Below are 26204 nucleotides of genomic sequence, written 5' to 3'. Positions count from 1 at the left end.
TTTCAAAAAGGCAAATCAATTTTGTCAGTCTCTAATTTAAAAGCCTTCCATGGATCAAGACAAATTAAGGAAAAATATATTACTTAAAATTACAAAGGTGAGGAGTTAAAAATAATGATAGACATGTATACGGCCAATGGAAGAAGAGAAATACAGAGTGTAAGTGAGTACATCCATATTTATCATAATCAGAAGTCAGTAGACAATGTTTAAAATTAAGACATAAGACATGGTATAAGCCTGTTGTGGAGTTATGAGTATAAACACCATGAAAAAATAGCTAAAGTGGTTATCTCCGAGGAGTGAAACTAGAGGAAGCAATGAACAGGGAAGGAGTAACTATCTTTTCATTATAAATTCTTCTATAACTGTGGGCCGAAATTACTTGGATTAAAAATCAAAAATCAAGCCAAAGTATAAAAAGCTTTTTATGGTTCCTCATTGCCTGTAGAATAAAATCCAAGAGCCATAGAACTATCTTTTATAACCTCGTTACTCAAAATGTGGTCCCTGGGCCAGCAGCAGAGAGCTTGTTAGAAATGCATAATCTTAGGCCCCACCCCAGATTTATAGAATTATAATCTGCATTTTAACAAGATTCACAGATAATTCATATACGCACAGTCGAATTTAAGAAGCATCAGTTTACAAGATCAAGCATGATCTAGCCCATGTGGACCTCTTCAGCTTCAGTATTGGTTGCTCCTCATTGGCCAGAAGAACTTGACTTTTCACTCTTCAGTCTAAATTTTGTGGTACACTGGGTGTGTGTGCACGTGTGTATCAGTGGCTAGCTAAATTCCAACCACTGTTTTAGACCCAGCTCCTCTACTCCAGGAAGCCTTCCAAAACCCTCTGCAGCTCTTCTCCTTAAAATCCTACATCCCTTGCTGACGATGCTTAACCTGCATTCAGCAAATATTCATTGGGCGCCTGCTAAGTGCCCGGCTGGACTCAGTGCCAGTGTTGGGAGAAGGCGCTGAGCTGTCCGTAAGCTCCTTCAGGTGCATACCCAGGATCGCCCAACCTCACCTATTCCGGAGTCAGAGGTGTGTGCGCAGCACTCGAATACGTCACACACACACACACACACACACACACACACACACACACACACACACACACACACTACCGCATCACCCCCCCCAACACACACACACACCCCACCGCATCACACACACACACACCACACAGCTCTGCGCGGCTTTTCTGAGTGTTACGGCGCCTTCCTCCCGCCCCCGCACAGCGCGGGCGGGGACCCACCGGTTCCGCTCAACACCAGCAGTGGAGAAAGGAGGACCCCCGGGAGCGGGATCCCGGCGCCCGGTCGCCCAGTCGTGTTCAGGCTTAGGCCCGCATGGAGGGGACTGCGGAGTCCCAGACGCCTGACCTGCGAGACGTGGAGGGCAAGGTGGGCAGGAAGACCCCTGAAGGGCTGCTCCGCGGGCTGAGAGGCGAGTGGGAGCCGGGAGCCTCTGGCGCTCTGCTGCTCCCAGGGGCACCTACCACGGGCCACGGCCTGGGGGACAAGATCATGGCGCTGAGGATGGAACTGGTGAGTGTGGGTTCCATGGACTAGGGGGACGGAGTCCCCAGCGTAAGGCCGTAAGGGATGGACTCCCGCCCCCCAGAGTTGGGCTGGAGAGGAGAGAGTTAAAACTCCCCGCCTAAACTCAGGATCCCTACAGATCTCTCTTTATACCCTGGGGTCCATTAATTGCATCCCCCACCAAGGGTGAATGGGGTACTGATGGGTCCTGAAGACTCGGGGTGCGAGGCACAGGTTTTTCTAAGTTTTTTTTCTGTCAAGTAATTGGGAGGGGAGAGGTGAGGACTAGGAAGCACTGAGAATTTAGCACAGTACAAATCTTTCTCCTGCCCTCTCACTTTGGGGCTACCTATCCCCTCAGCCACCATTATAGGGCCACTAGTTTTTTCTCCTCCTGCAAAATGGGCCCAGGGTTTGTTCTTCTGAGGCTCTAGTGTTCACCACAGGAGTCAGCACAGAAGAGATCTGGATTAAAACTGCCTGGACTAGGGCCACTAAAAACATCCTCTTTCCCCAACATCCCCCCCAACACCCACTTAAAATATTTGAAAGTTCCTAGAACGTTAGCAGACACAGGGCAGCAGCACCAGCAGTGTTGATCCCATCACTTCTGATTCAGTCTCCTTCCTGCCAGCCCCCCAAGTACACTGGATATTTGCATCTCATCTGTACTTCCTTGGGGAGAATAACATGAAACAGGCACCCAAGCCCTTCCCTGTTGCTGCTGGTCTAGATTCAGAGCCAAAAGAGCAGTTGGGGCCCCCCAGTTTCCCCAGGGCCCTGGTTCCGGTGAAGGGGGTGTTTACACCTGCCACCACTTTGCAGCCAGTTCTGGGGAACTGAGGAATTGCTAGTCACTTTCTGGCCCAGAACCAGGAGCCCACTGTATGTGTGTCAGCTTATAGGTCTTCCTGAAGGCCCAGTGTGTGCTCAGCTCTGTGCCAGGCTTAGTTGTTGGGGTGGGGGAGGGTTGGGGGGAGATCATGTGGGCTCCCTGACAGCCTAAGAGGCTGGGAGGAGAGCTTTAAGGGCACAGTAATCAGGGAAGGCTCCTTAGGGGGAAGGATTTGAATGCCCTGTGTGCACTTGCCCTTGAAGGTTAGGGGTGACTGCCAAATTCTCCAGAGAAGGGCTGTAACTATGCCCTCCTAAGGAAGGGCTCTGGCTTGGCCTCACTGTATAAACTTTAGCTCAAGGCCTAGAAAGAGGTTACTTAGAATGTCTTGCTTTGGAAAGTAACTTTCACCAAGTGCATGTACAAGGCATCATGCTGAGCATTTTACAAAATATTCTCTTAGTCCTCACAGCAATTTATTAGGTAGGTGGTATTTTATAGATGAAGAAACTGAGACACAGAGAGGTTAAGTAACTGCCCAAAGTCATACAAAAAGTAAAAAGCAGAGCCAGGCTTTGAACCCAGGTGATGTGCCTACACTTTACATCTTCACCGTTGAGACCTGCTTTGTTCCAGACACATTAACCACTTTTTATGTCATTGAAATGGGAAGAGCAGTTATCATTTTCCCATCTCACCAAGGAAACATACTGCAGGTGTTGAGGGGCTTTGCCTGAGCTCACACTGGGAGCCATGCTTAGTCTCTCTGGCTCTAGCTCTTTTCTGCCTTGGTGGAAATTACCTGTTTGTAAATTTTAAGGGGTACATTTAACTTCTGATTGGGTCTGCATTCCTGACTCAGCCTGGCCTGGGGCCCTAGGCTGCCCAGGAAGAGCATGAAGGAGGGAGCCTTCTGGAGGCCAGCACAGGAAGAGGCTTCCTATGTGCCCCAAGGATCCCTCTTCCCTTCTTTTCTCCCTCCTCACGCAGAGATGTCTTTGGTCTCTTTAAACACTCCTCCCTACCCACTGGGTTGCACCCACGGAGGACTAGGGGAAGGGCTGGGGGTTTCCCCTGGAGCCACTTGTGGCAGAACTAGTTCAAGCCCTTGAAGTACTGGCCTTCAACTGTCCCTCTCCCAGCTTTCCTGCAGGGAGGGACCAGGCCTGCCCTTGAGCCCAAGGTCATCCCTGCCTCTAGGCTGCTTCCCTCCACTACTCAAGGGCTGAGTGAACCAGAGGGACTCTGGGATCTGTGGGAAGGGGAAACAATGGCAACCTCCCTTACTTAATCCTCCTACCCAAAGAACTGTTGCTATGACAACCGCCCCCACAGAGCAGTTTGAGAAAAAGCTTTAGGCAAAGAGAGAGAAGGCATGGGTTCAAGTCCTAGCTCTGCTCCCTAATTATTTTGTGATCTTGAGCAGAGCCCTGACTCTCTTGGCCTCAGTTTTTCTACCTCTTGGGGGATTGGGGCAATAGTGCGGATTATGGAGCTAGATTATCTCTGACAGCCTTCCTGGTAACAATAGTCTTGGAATCTCAATCCAGGACCAGGGAGCTAGGACTCAGATCTCTGGGCTTTTATCCCAGGGCTTGATTTAGACTGAGCTATGAGTGAGCCATACTTGTGACCTTAGGTCTGGGGAGAGAGTCTGATGTGTATGTTTTAAGGGGAGGAATGGGGAAGCTGAATCCCCCCAGGAAGAGCATATAAGGCTGCATCTCTTCTGAGCTGTTTATCCCTGCTCCGTTTCCAAAGACATAGTGTGAAATGAGTGTTTCTTTTTCTGGCAAGAAAGCCTTGCTTTCTTCTATTCTGGGGAGTTATGCTGTCACCATCAGGGAATCCCACTGTCACAGGACTGTAGAATCTGGTCCTCAGATTAATTTCCCACCAATATGATAAAACCCAGCTCCCTGAACCCTGGGCCCAGCAGAGGGGCCAAGGATAGTAAAGGCAAGAGAATCAGAACTGAATCTGACCTGCCCAGTACTCGGCTAGGCACCATAAATGAACTGGGCAGGACCTGCTGCTCTCAGGGAGCTTATAGGCTGGATTAGAGAAAGAGACAGACTAAGCACTCTAGTACAGGATGATAGGTACTGTTGGAACACAGGGAGGGCTCCCTGGAGGAGTCTTCCTTCTAGAGTGACACGGTCCGATTTGTGCTCTGGAAACGCACACTTGAACTGGAGAAGACAAGCTGTTTCCTCTGCTTGGAATAACTCTCTATTGTTTTGTCTGTCTAAGTCCTACCTGACCTTCAAGTCTCAGCTCATGTCCCTTATTCTAGGAAGCATTTCCTTACTCCCCTGGTTAGGTTATGGCCCTGTAGGTAGCCACAGCCCTCTATGCAGCACTTGTGTTCCCTGGCATTTGGTACACTGAATTTCAAGTGCTTGCGTCATTGTCTTATCTTACCCACTAGACTGTGAACTCTCTGAGGGCAAGAAATGGTGTTTTTCCTCCCTTTATCTACACAATGCCACACCTATAAGAAACACTCAATAAATATTGTTCCATGACTGAATGGATTAATTCCATCTTGAGGAAGCGCAGGGAAAACTTCTAGAGGAAGTAGCATTTGGGTTGGGCCTTGAATATTCAAGTCAGTGGGAATTCCAGTTCCATATGGCACATTGAACACATGCATTTACCTCCATTCCTTCCTGAAACTCCACTAAGAGCCAGTAGAATATTTTTAAAACATGAAACCATTATGACAAGAACAGGAGAGGAGACAATAGGAAAAAGATTTTGGAAGCTGAAAGCAGAAGGAAGAGTAGTGACTAACTTGGTATACCTGAAAAAAAACTGAATTCTAAGCCAGTAATGAAGACAGCTGAAAAGTAATCCATTTTGCATCATAGAAACCCTCAAAGTTCTCAGGAGTTGGTCTCAGATATTTCTGGAACTGGGGGTGCAAGTGGAGCTAAACTCAAAGGGGTTTATGAATGTCTGATTTAGAATCATACTCTAAGATCCCTGCCCCAACTGGGCAACCAGCTGTCCAGCACTCCTTTATCCTAGCAGAAGACTAGAGATCTAAGTTTTGGAAAGAATAGAACAGAAGGAAGGGAGGAAGGGGAAGGAAGGAAAGAAGGAAGGAAGTAGGAAGGGAGGAAAGAAGCACCAAAGGGAGGAGAAAACACAGCAGGAGAAGCATTTTTAGTTTTAGAAGTTTTGTTTAATACATTTAGTTTGGTCATGGACTAAAGAGTTTCACTGTTAATATATTGTCCCTCGTATGAAATAATTGTAGATAATCTCTTCTATCATGTGTCATTTTGTCACGTGCCCGGTTTGTAGGGCTGTAGTGCTTCAGTTATTTATGCCCACATCTCCTTATTGAAACTGTAAGCTTCTGTTAAGCAGGGAGAGTTTCTCCATTATCTTTGTAATTATTTGAAAATCCAGGTACCCAATAATCATTTGTTTAATTGAATTCAAGTTGTGATATTCTTCCAAAAATGCAAATAATTTCATATACAAAGTTTTCTGTGCTTATGCCATATTAATAAGTTAACCATAGTAATATGTAAGGCCAAACAGCTGTCATTTATTGAGTAATGAATACTTGTCAGACAGTATGCTCTGCATGTTAATATGTTCCCTCTATTTCTTAAAATAAACCTATAAATTAGATAGTATCCTATTTTTACAATGAAGAAATGACAGTGTGAAGACAAAAATTTTCCAATTTCCTGTGGCTCATTAATGGCAAAACTAGAATTTGAATCCAGGTCTGTTTAATTCCAGTGCCTGTATTTTTCTCAGTGTAGAATTACTTGGTCTTATTTCTGGCTTATCATTGTAGGTATGAGTAAAGCATTCAATAAACATTTATCAAGTAATATATATATTTAAAATAGTGGAATCCGAGGTCTCCCGATTGGGAGACACTAAGCAGAGTTTGAGAGCAAGAGGGATTAAATTAAAATGTACTATATGTTATGAAATACCCCCTCAGCCTTTCTTCTTACTCGGCCCCCAGAATATTGGCAGCTTTACTTACAATCTCTAGATGGGTTTAACATAGTGAAGATGATGAACCCAAGAGAAAAAGAAAAAGAAAAAAAAAAAAAAAAAAAAAACAAAAAACCAAACACCCACAAAAGATATTGCCTTCAGGCCTTACCCAAACAGTCTAGCCAGATAACCCTTAGTGAGGTTCTGAGTTGGCAAGCCTCAGGCACAGAGAGTTTCCAGTCAGCTTTTTGAGATCACTTTTAAATGTGAGGAGCAGCTAAAGATCATTTCTGATGAAACCTTCTAAATATATAGACCTAAACAAACAGAAAAAAGCAACTTGAGTGAAATGGAGATAACACAGGGAGATGAGAACTTACAAAGTCATGAATTATATCCTTAAAGAGATACTTAAAGAGATAAGAGATAATATTGTAGCCATGAACAAAAACCGGAAGCTATAGAAGAAAACAGAGAACTAGAAACAACTCTTGGAAATTAAAAAACATGATAAGAAAAAGTGAAAATAGAAGAGTTGATAATGTTGAAATATTTCAGAAACTAGAATAAATACAGAAAGAGATGGAAGAGAAAAAAATAGAGGATCAGTCCAGGATGTCCTCTATCCAGATAATAGTATTTCAAGAAAGAACAACAACAACAAAATATTGGAGGAGAAATAATCATCAATGAAACAATTCAAGAAAATCTCCCAGGACTGAAGGAAATAGTTTACAGATTAAAAGGGCCCAACAAGTGACTGATTCAAAATAGAATCACACCATGGCAAATTACTGTGATAATTTTGAATACTGAGAACCAAGAGAATATCCTAAAAACTTCTAGAAAGCATGGGAAGATGGACACATACAAAGAATCAGGAATCAGAATGGCATCAGACTTTCTAAGTGTAACACTGAAAATTAGAAGACAATGGAACAATGCTTTAAATTCCGAGGAAAAATTATTTTCAACCTAGACTTCTCTACTCAGCTAAACAGTCAACAGTGTGAGGAGAGAATAGCAACATTTTAAAACACGTGAAGCTTCAACAAATATACCTCCTATGCAGACTTTCTTGGGGAACTACTAGAGGAAAAACACCACACATACAAATGTAGGAGTAAATCAATAAAGAAGATGTGGGATCCAGGAAATGGGATCCAACTCCACAGAGAGGCAAAGGGAATCCCCAAGATAATAGTGAAGGGAGATCCCTGAAGGACAGTTGTGCAGTGGGGACAGAATGGAGTAGATCAGAAGGCTCCTAAAGAGCTGCTTCTAAGAAGGCGGACTAGATGGGACATACGATGTGTTTAAAAACCTTGCGAGGGGAACTCAGACAACTGAGAAAGAATTTAGGGATGACTTACTGATAACTATATACCAAACAAAGCAAAATAGTAGTAGTAATAATAATAAGTAATATTAATAATTACTAATAATTAAAACAATATTAATAATAGTATTATTATTATTTCAAAAGGAAAACATAAATTTATAAGAAAGGAAAAGTAACCATAGTAAACTACATGGCTTAGCTGTGAATGGCATTTCCAAATCCTAATAAGGGAAATGCTGAATAATTAATTTTATTGCATATGTTAGGATCATGGGGAGATAGGAAGGGCATGAGTATGGTGGCAGAGGAGTAGAGAGTAGAATGGAAGAGTGAAATCCTTAACCTTTTATTGTGGGGGGAGTCAATAGAAAATACCTAAAACTTAAAAATCAATAAGTTGCATGTTATTTGGAAATTATAAGGTAAGTACCAAAATAAACAGCTAAAAAATTAATAGTAGTTGTCTCCAGGAAGTGGGATTTAGGACTAGGATGGGGGAATGGTTACTTTTCACACCAAATCTTGCAGAACTGTTTTGCTTCTTTAACTTATGTATCTCTATTACTTTTATTAAAAGTAAAACTAAATGAAATGAAATTTTAGAAGTCTTGTGTGGCAGGACCTGGGATTCCCATGGAATATGCTAGAGGTGAAATTAGAGGTACGGGCAAGAGCCATATTGTGACAGGCTTTTGCATATCTGCTGCTGAAGGGCTTAGATTTTATTCTTTGAGAGCAGTGCAAAGCCCATAAAGGTTCTTGAGCAAGGGAGGTACAGTTTCAGACTTGTGTTTGGGGATGATAACTCAGTGCACCTGAGCTGGAAGGGACCCTAGAGATTACCTAGTAAGTCAGACTTAACTCCCAGTACAGACAGGGAGACTGGAATAGAGGGAAGCCCTGAATCCCCAGCCAGTGGGATTCTGACCCTTTGAAGCTCTAGCCAACCCTTCCTCCCCACAGCAGCTGCTACCCACACCCTGAGGGGACTAGGGGACCAGGTTAGCTCACTCTTTACCCCCCAGCCCCTGCCTCCTTTTGGCCCAGTCTACTTCCCAGCTAACATCTGGCTTCCTATCAGACTGCTCTTTGGGTAACTGTTTCTAAGTTTTACTGGTAAATCTGGACTGATTCAATAGTTAATACCCTATCTGTGAAGTCTGAATCTCACTATGATTGGATTTGAATACTTAACACTTACTGAGACCTTTCTCTGTGCCAGGTACCGTGCTCGGTACTTAATAGCCAACATCTCAAAACTCTCACAGTCACCCTGTGAGGTGAGTGATTTAGCCCCATTTCACAAACAAGGAAACTGAGGCTCAAAGAAGGTAAGAAAGTTGTCCACAGTCATATCAGTGGTAAAGCTGAGATTTTAAATAGTAAGCTGTCTGCTTCTGAAGCCCACACTCCAAACCATTCTACTTCTATGCTTCTTGAAAGTGAAGCATAGTTGGTTAGATCACAAGGTAGGGCCTCTGGAAACACTGGGGAAACCCAGAGCCCAGAACCTGGGATTGATTCCTTCTCCCACTCCCCCAGGCTTACCTGCGAGCCATTGATGTGAAGATTCTGCAGCAGCTGCTGACCTTGAACGAGGGCATCGAGGCAGTGCGCTGGCTGTTGGAGGAGCGGGGGACGTTGACCAGCCACTGCAGCAGCCTCACCAGCAGCCAATATAGCCTGACAGGCGGGAGCCCAGGCCACTCAAGGCGAGGCAGCTGGGACAGCCTGCCAGACACCAGCTCCACTGACCGGCTGGACAGTGTCTCCATTGGCAGCTTCCTGGACACGGTGGCCCCCAGTGAGCTGGATGAACAGGGCCCCCCTGGGGCTCCCCGTCCTGAGATGGACTGGACAAAGGTTATACCCGGTGGGGAGAGGGCCAGGACTGAGGTGGACCTGACAGCCACCAGGCTAGGGAGCTTGAGGGCTGTGTGGAAGCCCCCAGGGGAGGGGCTCCACAGTGGATCTCCTGAGCCACCAGAGGATGAGAGTGCCAAGCTGGGCTTTGAGGCCCACTGGTGCTGGGGCCAGTGCCAGGATGATGTGACCTTCCTGTAATGACTCTTTCACCCTCTTGTACTCCAGTGGCTCTTTCATCACTAGGCCCTGGTCTCCCTTGAATTTATTCTCCCTCCATCTGGGCTTAGGAAGAGGCTGCATTGACATTAACGACCATGGAAACCTGGCCTCACCATCCCTCTGGTCCCTGGGGAGGCTCTGCCTTTATCCTTCAATTATTGGGTCCCTAGAGCTATTTCCATAGATACATTGACTCTAGAGGCTTGACCTGTGGCTCAGGTGTGATGGAATCTCTTCCCCTTTCCCTGCAACTAGGTAAGGATTTGAGGGCTTAGCACCCTAGGAGATCATTGATGAAGAGATGGGGGTGTAATTACCTCACCTAACATCTAGGAGCCTTGGCCTCCATCTTGGCCAAGAGGAAGGATTGTGGAGGGACATGGACATTCAGGGCCAACCCTCCATGGACTGACCCTCCAGAAGCCTTTGGTGCTGGTAGAGCCACCCCTTCCTGTCTGGTGAGTGATGTCACTTCCTGCCAGGATGGATTAGCCTCTCCTGTCTTTTAGCGGTGCTAGGTCAGCATAGGGCGTCTGAGCCCCTGCTGCTAAGTGAGACTATATTTTTATTCTCCCTACCATTACTCCTTGTGAGTGGAACATATCATCCTCCTGGCAGGAAAGTTTCTCACTTGTCAGTTGTTTGTACTTCTTGTTAGATAGTCTCTTATTTTTTAAACAGGGAGTTCTCATTTTATCCTAGGGGTTCTCACTTCCTCTCTGACCACATGCCTGTCTGGTGCCAGCACTCCTGTATCTGTGCTTATAGTGACAGAACCTGGCAGGGGCCTCGACCTACAGCTCTCAAGAGTCTGTTTGGCTTGCCCTGCCACGGTACCCTGTCTTACCCTGTTCCTGGGTTGCCCCCTTTCTTGTATTCTGGCTCCAAATCTGTCTGCCAGGAGGTTCAGCCTTTGTGTCTCCACACCTTCTCGGTTTCCACTTTGGGCCTCAGGCCTTTTATATGCAGATGAGTCCCTCAGCCTTCTCTCCCCACTGCTGATGCAAGCCAGAAGGAGGAGAAGCTTGAGGTGTACCAGAAGCCCTGAAAGGGGGAGGTATCTGAAAGGGGTGGGGGTATCTTCTGAGATCCTGTGATTCCCCTTCCCCCATCCTGCCCCAGACCTTCCACCATTTGGTCACAAGGATGCCTGCCTGAGGCTGGGACACAAGGAATCCCCTTGTCAGGGTTACAATGGGGGGCGTGGCAGAGAAAGACAGAGGCTCTTTGGTCCTAGGGCCCACATCCTGGGAGGCTGGGAGAGAAAGAAGGGAAAGGCTGCTTTCTTTCCTCCCAGAGAGCATGCTCTAGACTCCTGGGACCTGGGGAGGGAGCAGGGGACTGATTCTGGGCCTGGGTCCCAGGGCCCTAGTGAATTATACCAAAGAAGGAATTCAGGGAAGGTGCCAACCTGGGGCTCAAGGAGAGGACATGTTGGGGTGGAAGGAACAAGGGCTGTGGTTGAAGTCAGAGTATGAATTCTTGGAGATTAACCCTTTGAACCCCGGGTAACTGCCACTTTGTTGGTCCCTGTCTTTCCTGGACCCTGAAACTAGATTATTGGAAGGCAAAAAGGAGAAGAAAGGATGTCAGGTGATCCTTGCCTATTTGCTGTGCCCTCCTGAGTTGGAGGAGTCTTCCTCAAGTCCTAGAATAACTCCTGCAGTTTCTGCACTTTTTACTCTATGCTGGGAAGGGAAGAGCCAAGTTGATCATCTCTACTTCCCCTAAATTCCTCAAGTCTTGTTCTGCAACCTCTTACCCGAGTCCTTTTGGGGCAATACATTCAGTCCGTGGCTTTCCTCTAAAGACCTCCTCTTCTCCTGTCCCCTCAAAGTAATTGAAATCTCTAAAGACTCTAATATTCTTAGTCTCTTCGCCTCTGCTGTCTACTACCAGCCCTCTACTTACCCCTCCTGGTCTTAGAGCTTTCCCTATCCTGACTCTGTTGCCATTTTGTAATGCCCTTAGGATAACTGCCTTTCCACTTTTTTGAAGCTTGCTTGTTCATTTAATCCACATATTTCTGAGTTGAAGTGGTTGTCCGCCCTCTTGTGGCCATTATGCTACATTGCCAGCGTAGCTGGGTGAAACATTCAGGCTCAAATATAGCGTTACAGAAGACTGGCTGCCTCAGTGCACAGACAGGCTAAAGCAACAGGCCTAGAGAAGGCAGACTTGGTCAGTGTCACCCATGGTAAATCCGTGACAGTGCTCAAGTTAAAGAACCCAGATCTCCTGCCTGCCTCCCTGCCCATAGTTCCATCACTTGGCCAGACTGTTCCCCCTCTGCACCCTGTCGACACCACCCAAGCCCAAAGGGTCTAAAAGCAATTTTCCCCCTGTTTTAATAATCATGATCTTACCCCACCCTAGAGAGGCAGCTCAGTGTTTAGAAAAAGAGCTACAGGCTCTGAGGAAAGAGAACCTTGCACTAGGATTGGATAAAGTATGCGTTAATCTGAACCGCGGATGTAAGGAAAATCAATCCTACACCAACTTTTTCTGGGAAGGGAGGGCAAGGAGGCCCAGACCTCATGAGGGCAGAACTTAGCATTCCAGACTTGGAGGTTAGAAGAGGGGGTGGGGGTGGGAGATGAGAGATGAGGAAATCCAGATGGATCCTGTAGAGTTGGGGAGCTTCGGGGTCAAAGGATTACATCTCAATTGGATAGGCATCTGAGGGTGTTGAGATGCTGGAGAGGTGGGTGAGTGGGGCTGCCTGGGAACTCCAGGTAGGTCTGGGCATCCTGTCTCAATACCTTAGACTCCATTTCACTACCAGAGAAGCCCAGGAACCCCAATAAACACACTCCTTGGTCCCTCCTACCTGCCTCTGGACTGGCTGCTTAAGGCTTAGCTCTCCGTTAGTTTAGACTTTTCTGGGTCAGGATGAGGACCTGTTTGGGTACTCAAAGAAGGAGATGCCATGAAAAGGGAGAGAGATGCAGAGAGACAAAAGAGAATGAAGTGAAAATGAACTGTTGAAAATATAATCAGAGGGAGCATACTGCCCTCCACGTGGGCTGGGGACTTTTGTCAGGGCTCAGGGTAAAGGCAGAGATGAGACTGCTCTTGGCAGCTGTAGAAATAGCACCTGGGAGGATAAGGGGTGATGCTGACTGAGATGAATCCATCAGGGAGACGTGAGACCATGTGAATGGGCAAGTGTAAGGACCTGCATTTAGGATGGGGCAGTGAGGTTGAGCACGGGACTGAAACTGGAAGCTTAGTGGCAGCTTAGGTGAGAAATGTTTGGAGCTTGCAGTGGACACGGGCTCATTGTGTGCATGATGCCTGGCATGTACTGGGTGTTCAGTGACACCTGTTGAATGAATGGAGGAATGAATATATGTAAACCCACAAGGAGATGTGACTTATAATTTGAAAAGTAGTTACTTAGGTACGAATAGGTAATTAAAAATACTCTATTTAATTCTTAGCAACCCTATAAACAATGCATTATTAACAATGTATTGTTCTTTAGACATTTGCTCAAGGTCAGATAGGTAATAAAGGAACTATAGAATGAACCGAAGTCAGTATGACGGCAGGGGCTTCCACCCCGTCCGATAGACCTTACTCTCCTAGAAGAACAGGTTGTGTTGTCCAGCAGCAGGGCCAGTGTACACATTCCCATTGCTGCTGTGACAAACTATGGTGTTGGTAGGCCTCTTCTGGATACTCTAGGGGGTAATCCATTTCTTTGCCTTTTCTAGCTTCCAGAGGCTGCTTGTCTTCCTTGGTTCATAGCCCCTTCCTCCATCTTCAAAGCCAGCAGCGTAGCATCTCTCCTCTCTGACCTCTGCTTCCATCCTTACATCTTTCTCTAATTCTCCTGTCTCCTCTTACGGGGATTACATTATGATTACATATCCTTGTGCTTACACTGGGCCCACTGGGATAATCCAGGATCATCTCCCCACCTCCAGATCCTTAGTTTAACCATATCTTCCAACTCCCTTTTGCCATATAAAGTAAAATATTCACAGGTTCTGGGGATTAGGACATGAACATCTTTGGGGGAAGGGCCATTATTCAGCCTTCCATAAGCAGAGACAGAGGGTGGGCAGGAGGAGGCACCTGGGCCCAGAATGAGCCTCTATTCTTTGTCCAGCATCCTTCAGGCTGGAGTAAGAGGTGGTGCCAAGGGGTGATAGCCAGGTCCAGTCCCCCTGTCTGGAGACTGGCAAGTGCCTCCTGCATCATCGCTACCATTTTGTGTTCCTCAAGGCAGAAGATAATTACCAGCTAAGTAGCTTGGGCTCTCTCTAGAAAGGGTAGATTAGTTGTCTCTCTTTTAAATTATTATTATTTTTTATTCCTTAATAATTAAACCATACTCCTCAGAGCGTGGTGAACTCTTATCATCAGTTGATTCTAGGCCCCTTTTTTGTTTTATTTTCTTTTAATCCCTGATCCCTATTCTCATTCCTCTCCCTGAGCCAGGCATACACTTTAATGTGTTCAGTATGTGTTTGGATATGTATGTATCTTTGAAAATATAAATAATTATGTATTTATGTGTTTTAATACATATAAATGGTATACTTTTATAATAAGCTAACTTCTATAATGAATTGCCCCATATTACAGTGATTTAACACAGTAAAGATTTGTCACTTACACAGGAGCACAGGTATTCCTGGTTGGATGGCTCTCCACTGCCCATTTCCGGTCCCAGGATCCTTCCATTTTCAGGTGGTGATAGCCTGATCCTGCATCACAAAGTTTACCGTCAACTTTTCACCAAATTTTTTTCCCATCCATTAATGACCATTTTATGAATTGGTTATTTCATTAGCAATTACAAAATGATGGTTTTCTAATGCTATTATTTTTTCTTCTTTTATTACTTATGATTCTATACAGAAAAACTTTGTCACATCCTCTAGGACCATTTGGTTACCTTGACATAAAGTTCATACCAGAATGGCAAGATAGATGCTTACATCTGTTCCTTATTTGTCCCTTTCAAAGTAGTAAGTTGATGTCCTAGCAACTTGGTGTTCAATGATTTTGTTTGGTTTCGATCTCTCTTTAAATCATGCTGTGAACTTATAGTTTTTATATATTTAATGTCTTTTAATAATTTGTAGGGGTTTCTTTGTTTTTTGTTATATAAAATCTCAAGCATAAACAAAAGTAGAAAAAATAGTATAATGAATTTCCATGCACCCACCACCCCGCTTTGTTAGTTATTAACTCGTGGCCAATCTTGGTTTATTTATTCCCTTGACTACTTTCTCCCTAACCAAGACTATTTTGAAGCAAAACTAGATATGATTCTGTTTCATTTGTAAATGTTTTTGTATGTATCTCTAAAAGATAAGGACTTTTATTGCCATTGTTGCACCTTAAAGTTAATAATTCCTCAATATATAAAATATAGCTGTTCAAGTTTCTGATAAATTTTGAGTTTCAGTATCATTTATGCTGGCCTCCTAAAAGAAGTCAGGAAGTGTTTCCTCCTTCTGTGCTTTCTGAAAACATTTGTGTAAGATTGATAGTATTACTCAGTATTTAATAGAATTCATTAGTAAAATAATATGGGCCTTGAGTTTTCTTTATGGAGGAGGTTTTTGATAACAAATTCAATTTCTTTGATACATATAGAGCTATTCTGACCTCTAATTTCATTTTGAGTTAGTTTTGGTAAGTTGTGTTTTTCAAAGAATTTGTTTCAACTAAGCTGTTGAATTGATTGGCATGAAGTTATTTATAACACTGCCTTGTTTCTTTTAAAAACTCTATTCATTGTAAAATAAAGCACAAGTGTAGAAAACACACAAAAGTAAGGCTTAATGAATTATTTTAAGGCAAACACTCCTATAGCCACTGTCATGTCAAGAACTCGAACTCATCCAGAAGTCCTGTCCTTGTGCCCCCTTCCCAATTATAATCCCCTTCCTCTTCCTATAAGCAACCTTTTCTTGACTATAGTACTTACTTCTTTATAACTTTTTTATAGTTTTATCATTTAAATGTACATCCATAGATCCTATAGTCTTGTCCATTTGAAGACATTTGATAGTCTTCATCCCTTTCTTAATTCCTTACAATTTATTTGTTGAATAGCCTGGGCCATTTGACTTGTAGAATTTACCACAGTCTGGATTTTGCTAATTACATGCTCATAATGCAGTTCTAAATGTGTCCTCAGTATTTCCTGAAAATTGGTAGCTGGATCCAGAGACTGAAGAGACAGATTTAAGCACTTTGGCAAGACTGTAAGAGGCATATAAATCCAGTCTCTGTGCTTATGACTTTTTTTCAGGTGTTGATATTTATTGCCTATAGCCATTAATTCATTGAGGATTGCAAAACGGTGCCATTAATTCTATAATTTTATTGTATTTATTTGTTGAAATACTTTCAAAAAGAGAAACATCCTGTTATCTACTATTTGGTCTCTGAGTGTGTGGTTCACATAGGGAAGGTAGAACAAATACTTGATTCTTTTTTTCACCAGTTTGGAAGATAATGAATCCCTATCATCCTCCAAAGTTGACCACTTTAAAAATATTATTATGAACTTATAGATTTATATATACTTGATGGGTTTCAATCAATTAGAATTGTTGTCAGTATTGAAGTGCCAGGTGTCTCAGCTTTGGCCACTGGAGTCTCATCAAGTTGGCGCCTTAGTTCTTTTGACATGACTCTGGTAATCTTTGATACCTTTCCTTACTGTCTGGTTTGACAAAATATTCTTGGGTCATCTTGTACACTTCTTGCCCTAGACAGGAATAAACCAGATTTACATTGTTCTTTCACATGTTATTGGCTTAGTATTTTAGTTTGTTTTCAAAGAGTAGGTTGCAATTTTGTAGGTGGCACATCTATGTCATGGGCTTTCACTGTCCATAGTACTGTTATTCTTATAGTTCTTACAGTAACTATATGGGATTTGACCTTGATACTTTCCTATTGCTCGTTTTCTGTAAAATGAGTTGTCTTGCACTTAAAGAATGAGTCAGGGTTCAGAAAAGTTTTTATAACATCATAGAACTCCCTCTTCTGTTATTCTGTCTGGCTTGCTTCCTGGGACTTCCTGGCTCTGTCCCCTTCCTCTCAGTTGGTATCCATCTTCTCTTACTTCCTCTCTGTTGTCCCTATCCTACTATATATATACATATTTTTTAATTGCGGTATAGTCAGTTACAGTATGTCAGTTTCTGGTGTACAGCGTAATGTCCCAGTCATGCATATATATACACATATTCATTTTCAGACTCTTTTTCATTAAAGTATATTATAAGATATTGAATATAGTTCCCTGTGCTATATAGAAGAAATTTATTTTTATCTATTTTTATATATAGTGGTTATCACTTGCAAATTTCAAACTCCCAAATTTATCCCTTCCCATCCCCTTTCCCCTGATAACCGTAAGATTGTTTATTATCTTTCTGTTTCTGTTTTATAGATGAGTTCATTAGTGTCCTCTTTTTTCTTTTTTAGATCCCACATATGAGTGATGTTATATGGTATTTTTCTTTCTCTTTCTGGTTTACTTCACCCAGAATGACAATCTGCAGGTCCATCCATGTTGCTGCAAATGGTATTATTTTATTCTTTTTTATCGCTGAGTAGTATTCCATTGTATAAATACACCACAACTTCCTTATCCAGTCATCTGTCAATGGACACCTATCCTACTGTATTTGAATTCCATCCCAGCAATTCTCCTCAAGGCTTACTAGAAGGAATCCCTGGTGGGTTGGTTTTGTCAGTTCATAGGAGCCAGACCTGCTCTGGCCCCTTGGTCCTCATTGTGGGCCTTTTGCTCTCACTTGCTCTTTTAGACTGCAGATCCTAAGTTTCATTTACTGTTCTCAGCTGGCCTCTTTTGATTCTCTATGGACTCTTGGGGTTCTCCTGTTCTTACTCTCTCAGATGCCGTCCCTTTGGTTCCTTCTTTGGCACAGATGCTGATCCCACGCAGGTCTGGTGGCTGTTGGCGGTTTGTTCCCACTTGCTTGTATTTTGGGAGTGGTAGAGATACCTTGTCACCAAATTTTGTTGTGTTGTCCATGTTTTTTAAAATTTTACTCTTCAGTTGCTATGTCAGCTTTTATGTGTGGATCTGAAGAGACTGAAAAACTATGCTGCCATCATTACCATCATCTTCTCAAATATCTCACTTTTATCCTTTGATGTCTGTAGGATCTGTAGTGATATCTTCTCTTTCATTCCTGATATATATAATTTGTGCTGCTCCATTTTATTCTTGATTAGTAGACTCTTGCTAGGAGTTTATCCATTTTATTAATCTTTTCAAAAAAACCAACTTTAGGCCTTATTAATTTTCCCTATTGTTTGTTTTCTATTTCATCAAATTTTACTCTAATCTTTACTATTTTTTCCTTCTACTTTGGGTTTAATTTGCTCATCTTTCTCTAGCTTCTTAGGTAGAAACTCAGATCATTGATTTTAAGCCTCTATCTTTCAATAATATAAGCTGTACATTTCTCTCTAAGCACTGCTTTGCCTATGTCTAACACATTTTTATATGTTGTATTTTATTACTAGTCAGTTAAAAATGTTTTATGATTTCCTCTTCTATTTCTTCTTTGGCCCATAAGTTAATTAGAAGTCTATTGTTTAACTACCAAATATTTGGGACTTTCTATAAGAAAGCTTATTTTATTGATTTCTAAATTAATCCCAAAGAATATACTCTGTACAATCTCAATTTTCAAAAATTTATTGAGACTTGTTTTATGGCCCAGAAGATGGCCGATCCAGGTGAATATTCCATGGCCCCTTGAAAAGGATGTACATTCTGCAATTATTAGGTATAGTGTTCTCTAAATGTCAATTAGGTCAAAGTGGCTGATAGTATTGGTCAAGTCTTCTATATCCTTGGTGAATTTTTGTCTCTTTGTTCTATCAACAGATAAGACAAATAGAAAACAAACAGCAAATGGCAGTCTTAAGTCCAAACTTATAATACATTAAATGTAAGTGGACTAAACACTGCAATTAAAACACAGAGACTGTCAAGTCTGAATCAAAAACTAAGATCCAACTGTTGCTGTCTACAAGAGATGTACTTAAATACAAAGACAAAAATAAGTAAAAAGTTGGGGAAAATATAGCATGCAAACACTGATCCAAAGAATGTTGGAAATTAACATCAGGCAAAATAAACTTCAAGACAAGGAGTATCAGCAGAGGAAAAGAGGGATATTTTATAAGGATAAAAGGATCAATAGATGAAGACTTAAAAATCTAAAATGTGTATGTACCTAAAAAAGAGCTTTCAAATTACATGAAGAAAAAACTGGCAGAACTAAAGGGAAGAAAGCTGAGTCCATAATTGTGGTTGAAGATTTTAACAACCCTCCCTTAATGATAATAGAACAAGTATTGTACTATTTCACATAAAATATAGGAATCTTGCAACAGTATAGTTCCATTTTCTTTCTCTGGCCCAGTCCTTTAAGCTATTGTTGTCAGATGTATTACACCTACATATGTTATAAACCCTAAAATACAGTTTATAGTGTTTGGTTTAACATGTCATGTGCATTTTGAAGGAATTAAGAGGAGAAAAAAATTTTTTAAGCTAGACTTTCATAATAACCCAGATTTAGTTTCCTGTGACTGCTGTAACAGATCATTAAACTTAGTGGTATAAAACAACACAAGCTTATTACCAAAAAGTTTTGAAGGTCAGAGGTCTGAAATGGGTCTCAATAGGCTACAATCAAGGTGCCTGCAGGTTTGCATTGTTTTCAGGAGGCTCTAGGGGAGAATCCTTGCCTTTTCCAGCTTCTAGAAGCCATCTACCCTCTGACACTGACTCTTTTGCCTCCCTTTTTCACTTATAAGTATACTTGTGATTATATTAAACCACATAATCCAGAATAATCTCTCCATCTCAAAGTCAGCTGATTAGCAACCTTAATTCCATTTGCAACTCTAATTCTCCTTTGCCATGTAACCTTTCATAGTCATAGATCCTGGAGTTTAGGCCATGGACATCTTTGATGGGCCATTACTCTGCCTAACACACCCACATATTTATCATTCTGGTTGTCTTCATTCCTGTAGATTATTTGGTGTTATTTTCTTTAGTCTGAAGAACTTTCCGTAGCATTTCTTGTACAGATTTGGTGATGATGATTCTCTGGTCTTACTGCTTTCATTTTATTTTATAAAAAATGTAATAAACTTTTTTGAGGTATAATTTACATATAGTAAGATGAATCCATTTTAAGTTACAGTTTGATGAGTTTTGAAAATGTATACACTTGGGCAATTATCATTATAATTAACACATAGAAAATTTTCATCACCTCAAAAATGTATTGCATGCCCCTTTGCTGTCAGTGTCTCTACTGCTCTGGCCCCTTGCAACCACAGATCTGCTTTGAATCTGCTAATAAAGATTAGTACTTTCTTGTTTTAGAATTTCATATAAGTAGAATAAGGCAGTATGTACTTTTTTATGTCTGGCTTTTTTTGTTCAGCATCATGTTTTTCAGGTTCATACATGTTACACATATCAGAAGTTTGTTACTTGTTATTGCTGATCAGTATTCCATTGTATGAATATACCACAATTTGTTAATCCATTCACCTTTTGATGGACATTTGGGTTGTTTCCAGTTTGGGGTTCTTATTAATTAAGATTCTGTAAACATTCATGTACAAGCTTTTCTGTGAACATTTGCTTCTCAAATAAATACCTCTCTAGGATAAATACAGGAGTGTAATGTATGGATCATATGGCAAGTGTAATTTTATAAGAAACTGCCAACCCTTTTCTGAAAATGCTTGCACAATTTTACATTCCAGCCAGTAATGTGAGTTCCAGTTGCTCTGCATCCTCACCAACACTTAGTATTGTCAATCTTTTAAATTTTATCTATTTTAGTAGCTATGTAGTGGTATTTGGTTGCATAAATTTTCCTTTATGTTTTTAAAACTATTAATAACAGTTGCATTAAAATTCTTGTCTGCTAATTTTAACATCTATGTCATCCTGGGGGAGGTTTTTATTGACTGACTTGTGAGTCACATTTCCTGTTCCTTCACTTGCCTACTATTTTTTGTAAGATACTGGAGATTATGAATGATATGTCCCAGGATTCTAGATTCTGTTATGTTCCTTTGAAGAATGGTTTTTGTTCTTGCAGGAAGGTAACTTGGCTAGGCTTCAACTCCCAATTCTCTCTCACCCAGTTCTTTCACCTTCTAGCTGCTGCTTTTTTTTTTTTTAAACTGGGTTGCCTGGTGTTAACCCTACACATGTGTAGGTTAGCTGTCAAACAAGGCTTATTTTATGCAAAGAAAAGAGGGAAAATCCCAAATCAATAATCTAAACTCCTACCTCAAGAATATAGAAGAAGGAGAGCAAAATAAACCTGAAGCAGCAGAAGGAAGGAAACAATAAAGACAAGAACAGAAATCAATGAAGTTGGAAACTGATTAACAGGTCTCAGTTGATCGCTGACTGAATGATGGCAGAGAAGTCAATGCTATTGAAAGAAAAGTTTAATGTTACTACTCACAGTTCCTCTACAAACAAGAGGCACAGCGCACCATGCAGGATCACAGGGAAGCACCAGTATTGGTCAGGAGACAGAAGGGTGTGAAAGGAAGGCACAGGGCACAATCTTTATTGGGGTTCCCATGGGAAGGGCAGGGCAGGGCAAGGAAACAGTTTAGGATTGGCTAATTTGAATAACTCTGCTGGGCTTTGAGGCATAGGGGCTGCCCCTATTCAACCATCTGGTACTAGGCCTTGGATGATTTAGGACAGGGAGAATATTGGCTTAGCATATGAGTCCAATAGGGAAGAACAAATCTGACTGCATATCGGATCTGTTTCTTTAACTTTAATCTTTATATTCTATTGCTTTTGTTACAAGTTAAGTGTCACCTAGCTTAAAACCTCCTCCTATAGCCTTCTCAAGGCTCTGACTTTTAAAAGTATAACACTTTTCCATTCATATAGAGATAAAAAGTTGGAGAACAGAGAATGACATTTGTTTTGTTGGAGGTTTTAGGAACATTATGACCTGACTACATAGGTAGCTACTGGAGGTTTATAGGAACATCATGATCTGACTACATAGATAGCTGCGTAGGCACAAAGGATTCTGGCACCAAGAAATCTGCAACAACTAACCACAACCCCTCCTCTTTTAGTATAAAAGAAGCCTGAATCCTAATTCAGGTAAGATGGTTCTCTGGGACACTAATCCACCATCTTCTCAGTCTGCTAACTTTCCAAATAAAGTTGCTACTCCTTGCCCTGACAACTCATCTCTCAATTTACTGGCCTATCTAGCAGTGAGCAGTACATGCTTGGACTTGGGAACATGAGGGTTAAATAAAGGAAATCATTGGTGTATAGACTTGGGATTGGTTGAAGTATTTGTAATATGATTTTCACATGCCTGCGAAAGTTGGATTGCAGGGGAAATGTAAATTTTAATCATTAGTTTGGTCCTGTGCCTAACAAGTGCCAAACAGGGAAATGTAAACAAAACAAAACAAAACAAAAACAGGGTAAGAACAAAAACAGAAAAGCTGTAGAGAAAAATCAGTGAAACAAAGAGTTGGTTCTTTGAAAAGATCAATAAAACTGATAAATCTCTAGGAAGAATGACAAAGAAAAAAGAGAGAAGACATAAATTACTAATATTAGGGGTGAAACAAGGAATATCACTACAGACCCTGCAGATATCAAAAATATAGGGGAGAAGGTAATAGCTCAGTGGTAGAGTGCATGCTTAGCATGTACAACATGCACAAGGTCCTGGGTTCAATCCTCAGTACCTTCATCAAATAGACAGATAGATATAATATATATGTATATGTATATGTATATGTGTGTGTGTGTGTATATATATATACACACACACACTCATATATATATATACGGTAAGGGAATACTACAAGCTCTGTACACATAAATTTAATAACTAAAACAAAATAGACCAATTCCTCAAAAAATACAAACTACCACAACTTATCTGATATGAAACAGACAATTTGAATAGTCCTATAAGTATTAAGGAAATTGAATTCATACTTTTTAAAATCCCATAAAAGAAATCTCCAGGCACAGATGATTTCACTAGAGAATTCCACCAAATATTTAAAGAAAAATTACCACCAATTCTATACAATATCTCTTCTAGAAAATAGAAGAGGAGAAAACAGTTGCTAATTTATTTAATGAAGTCAGGGTTACCCTAACACCAAAACCAGACAAAACAGTACAAACCCCCACACACACACACAGATTAATATCACTCATGGATATAGATTCAAAAATTCTTAACAAAATATTACCAAATAGAATTATGTACTATGACCAACCAAGGTTCATTTCAGGGATTACAAGGGTAGTTCAATATTCAAAAATCAATTAATGTAATCCACCATATTAACAGGTTAAAGAAGAAAAATCATATGATCATATGAATTGATATAGAAAAAGCATTTGACAAAATTCAAAGGCCATTCATGATAAAAACTCACAGAAAAATAGGGATAGACAGAAACTCCTCAATTTGTTAAAGATCATCAATAAAAAAACCTATAGCTAACATTACATATAATGGTGAAAGACAATGTTTCTCCCCTATGATTGGGAACAAGACAAGGATGTCTTCTTTTATCACTCTTATTTAACATAGAGCAGGAAGTTCTAGCCAGTGCAATAAGACAAGAAAAGTAAGTAAAAGGCATATGCATTAGAAAGAGAAATAAAAGTGTCCCTGTGTGCAGATGACATGATTGTCTGCATAGAAAATCCCAAGGAATCCACCAAAAAACCTCATAGAACTAATAAGTGAGTTTATCAAGGTTACAAAATACAAAATAAACATACAAAAATCAATTGCATTTCAATATATAGCAACGAACATGAGGACACTGAAAATAAGAATATAATACCATTAACAATTACTCAAAAAAAAAAAAAAACCCCAAAAACCCTTAGGTATAAATCTGAAAAAAACATGCACAAGATCTGTATATTGAAAACTACATAATGCTGATGAATGAAATAAAGAAGATCTAAATAAATGGAGAGACATACGGTGTTCATGGATTGGTAGATCCAACATAGTAAATGTATCATTCTCTCCAAATTGATATACCAGTTTAATGAAATTCCTGTCAAAATCACAGTAAGATTTTTTGCTAAACATACACAAGATAATTCTCAAATTTATATGGAAAGGCAAAGGAACTAGAATAGCTAAAATAACTTTGAAAAAGAAAATGAAATAGGAGGAATTCGTCTACCCAATTTCAAGACTTATATACCTACAGTTATCAAGACTGTGTAGTACTGGTGGAGGGATAGATACACATAGATAATGGAACAGAAGGAGATCCCAGAAATACATCCACACAAATATGCCCCATTGATTTTTTAAAGAAATTAAAAAAATTTTTTTTAACTTTTAATTTTTTTGTGGGGGAGGTAATTAGGTTTTTTAATTCATTTTTATTTTAACAGAGGTACTGGGGATTGAGCCTAGGACCTCGTGCATGCTAAGAACACATTCTACCACTTAGCTATACCCTCCCTCTACCAATTGATTTTTGACAGAGGTACAAAAGCAATTCAATAGAGGAAAGATAGCCTTTTAAACAAACGACTGTTGAAATAAATTTCTAGGCCCAAATGGAGCCACCCCTGCCCATGGTGACACCACAGCAAATGGAAACTTAGATAACCTTCATGCCCCTGTAAATGCTCTGCTTCATCAGAAACACAATATATCCAGTTAGCCAATCCCCAAATGCCAAGCCATCTCAGGGCTCTACACTTATTTCTGTTCCTTCTCACCCCAAACAGGGTTGACTATGTGGTTCCAGACAATCAGGTATTTTCTACTTTCCTCTTACTTGTTCATTATTCTTTATCCTATAAAAGCTTCCTGCCTTTTGCCCCATTTTGCAGTTTTCTGAATGGCTACTGTCTGCTTCATGAAGTGTTAAGTAAAGTTTATATCATCTAAATTATCTTCTTTAATCATTTTTAACGTCATGCTAAAGCAGCTGAACATATGTGGGCAAAACAAAGAGTCTTTACCTAAATATCACACATTATAAAAAAATTAACTCAAAATAGATCACATAGATAAACAAGATTATATTGTATAGCACAGGGAAATATATACAAGATCTTGTGGTAGCTCACAGCGAAAAAAAATAATGTGACAATGAATATATGTATGTTCATGGCTAACTGAAAAATTGTGCTCTACACTGGAATTTGACACAGCATTGTAAAATGACTATAACTCAATAAAAAATGTAAAAAAAAAACTTGTACAGCTGTAACTTATGTAATAATGTACAACTCACTTCAATTAAAAATTATTAAAAAATAAACAAAAAATGGATCACATATTTGAATGCAAAACATAAAACAAAACTTTTATGAAAAAACGTGGAAGAAAATCTTTGGGACCTAAGGTTAGGCCAAGTGTTCTTAGACTTCACATCAAAAAAGGAAAAACTGATAATTGTGCTTCATCTAAATTAAGAATGTTTGTTCTGTGAAAGATTCCATTAAGAGGATGAAAAAACAAGCTACAGAATGGGTGAAAATATTGGCAAACCACATATCTGACAAAGGACTTCTATCTAGAGTATATAAAGCATGCTCAAAACAACAGCAAAAAAAAAAAAAAAATCCAATTAGAAAATGGACAAGAGATATGAAGAGAATGAATATACAAACGTCAAATAAGCCCACACAAAGATGTTCAATGTCATTAGCAATTAGGGAAATGCAAATTAAACTCACAACAATGTTGAATTGTATGAATTGTTTATCTATTTTGGATATTAACCCCTTATCGGTTATACTATTTGCAAATATTTTCTCCCATTCAGTAGGTTATCTTTTTGTTTTGTCAGTAGTTCCCTTTGCTGTGCAAAAGCTTTTAAGTTTAATTAGGTCTCATTTGTTTATTTTTGCTTTTATTTCCTTTGCTTTAGGAGATGGACCCATAAAATATTTCTACAATTTAAGTCAAAAGTGTTCTGCCTATGTTTTCCTCTAGGAGTTTTATGGTCTTCTGTCTTACATTTAGAGCTTTAATACATTTTGAGTTTATTTTTGTTCATGGTGTTAGAGAATGTTCTAATTTCATTCTTTAACATGTAACTGTCTAGTTCTCCCAGCACCACTTATTGAAGAAACTGTGTTTTCTGCATTGTACATTCCTGCATCCTTTGTGGTAGATTAATCGACCATAGTGCGTGGGTTTATTTCTGGGCTCGCTATTCTGTTCCATTGACCTGTGTCTGTTTTTGTGCCAGTACCATACTGATTTGATTACTGTATATATAAACAGCTCATACAACTCAACCTAAAAAAAATAAACAATCAAATTGAAAGATGGGCAGAAGACCTGAATACACATTTTTCC

At 40.5% G+C, this 26204-nt stretch overlaps 1 protein-coding gene across 1 annotated transcript; it reads left to right on the top strand.

Annotated features, from left to right (window-relative positions):
- Positions 1-1357: 1357 nt before the first annotated feature.
- Positions 1358-25967, top strand: LURAP1 (leucine rich adaptor protein 1). Its single transcript, XM_010950851.3, has 2 exons — positions 1358-1555; positions 9241-25967. Exons 1-2 carry the CDS (start codon positions 1358-1360, stop codon positions 9760-9762), a joined length of 720 nt encoding a protein of 239 aa, XP_010949153.1. The 3' UTR covers positions 9763-25967.
- The last annotated feature ends 237 nt before the right edge of the window (positions 25968-26204 follow it).

Source organism: Camelus bactrianus, chromosome 13 (genome assembly GCF_048773025.1).
Source record: "Camelus bactrianus isolate YW-2024 breed Bactrian camel chromosome 13, ASM4877302v1, whole genome shotgun sequence".
Taxonomy (NCBI): domain Eukaryota; kingdom Metazoa; phylum Chordata; class Mammalia; order Artiodactyla; family Camelidae; genus Camelus; species Camelus bactrianus.
Note: the sequence above shows the minus strand (reverse complement) of the source record. Positions and strands in the feature narration are given on the sequence as shown.

Excerpts from the sequence above, each read along its gene's own strand:
- LURAP1 (XM_010950851.3), top strand. The coding sequence starts at position 1,358 with ATGGAGGGGACTGCGGAGTCCCAGACGCCTGACCTGCGAGACGTGGAG. Across the intron at positions 1,556-9,240 it reads TGGCGCTGAGGATGGAACTG|GCTTACCTGCGAGCCATTGA; the intron begins GTGAGTGTGGGT and ends CCACTCCCCCAG.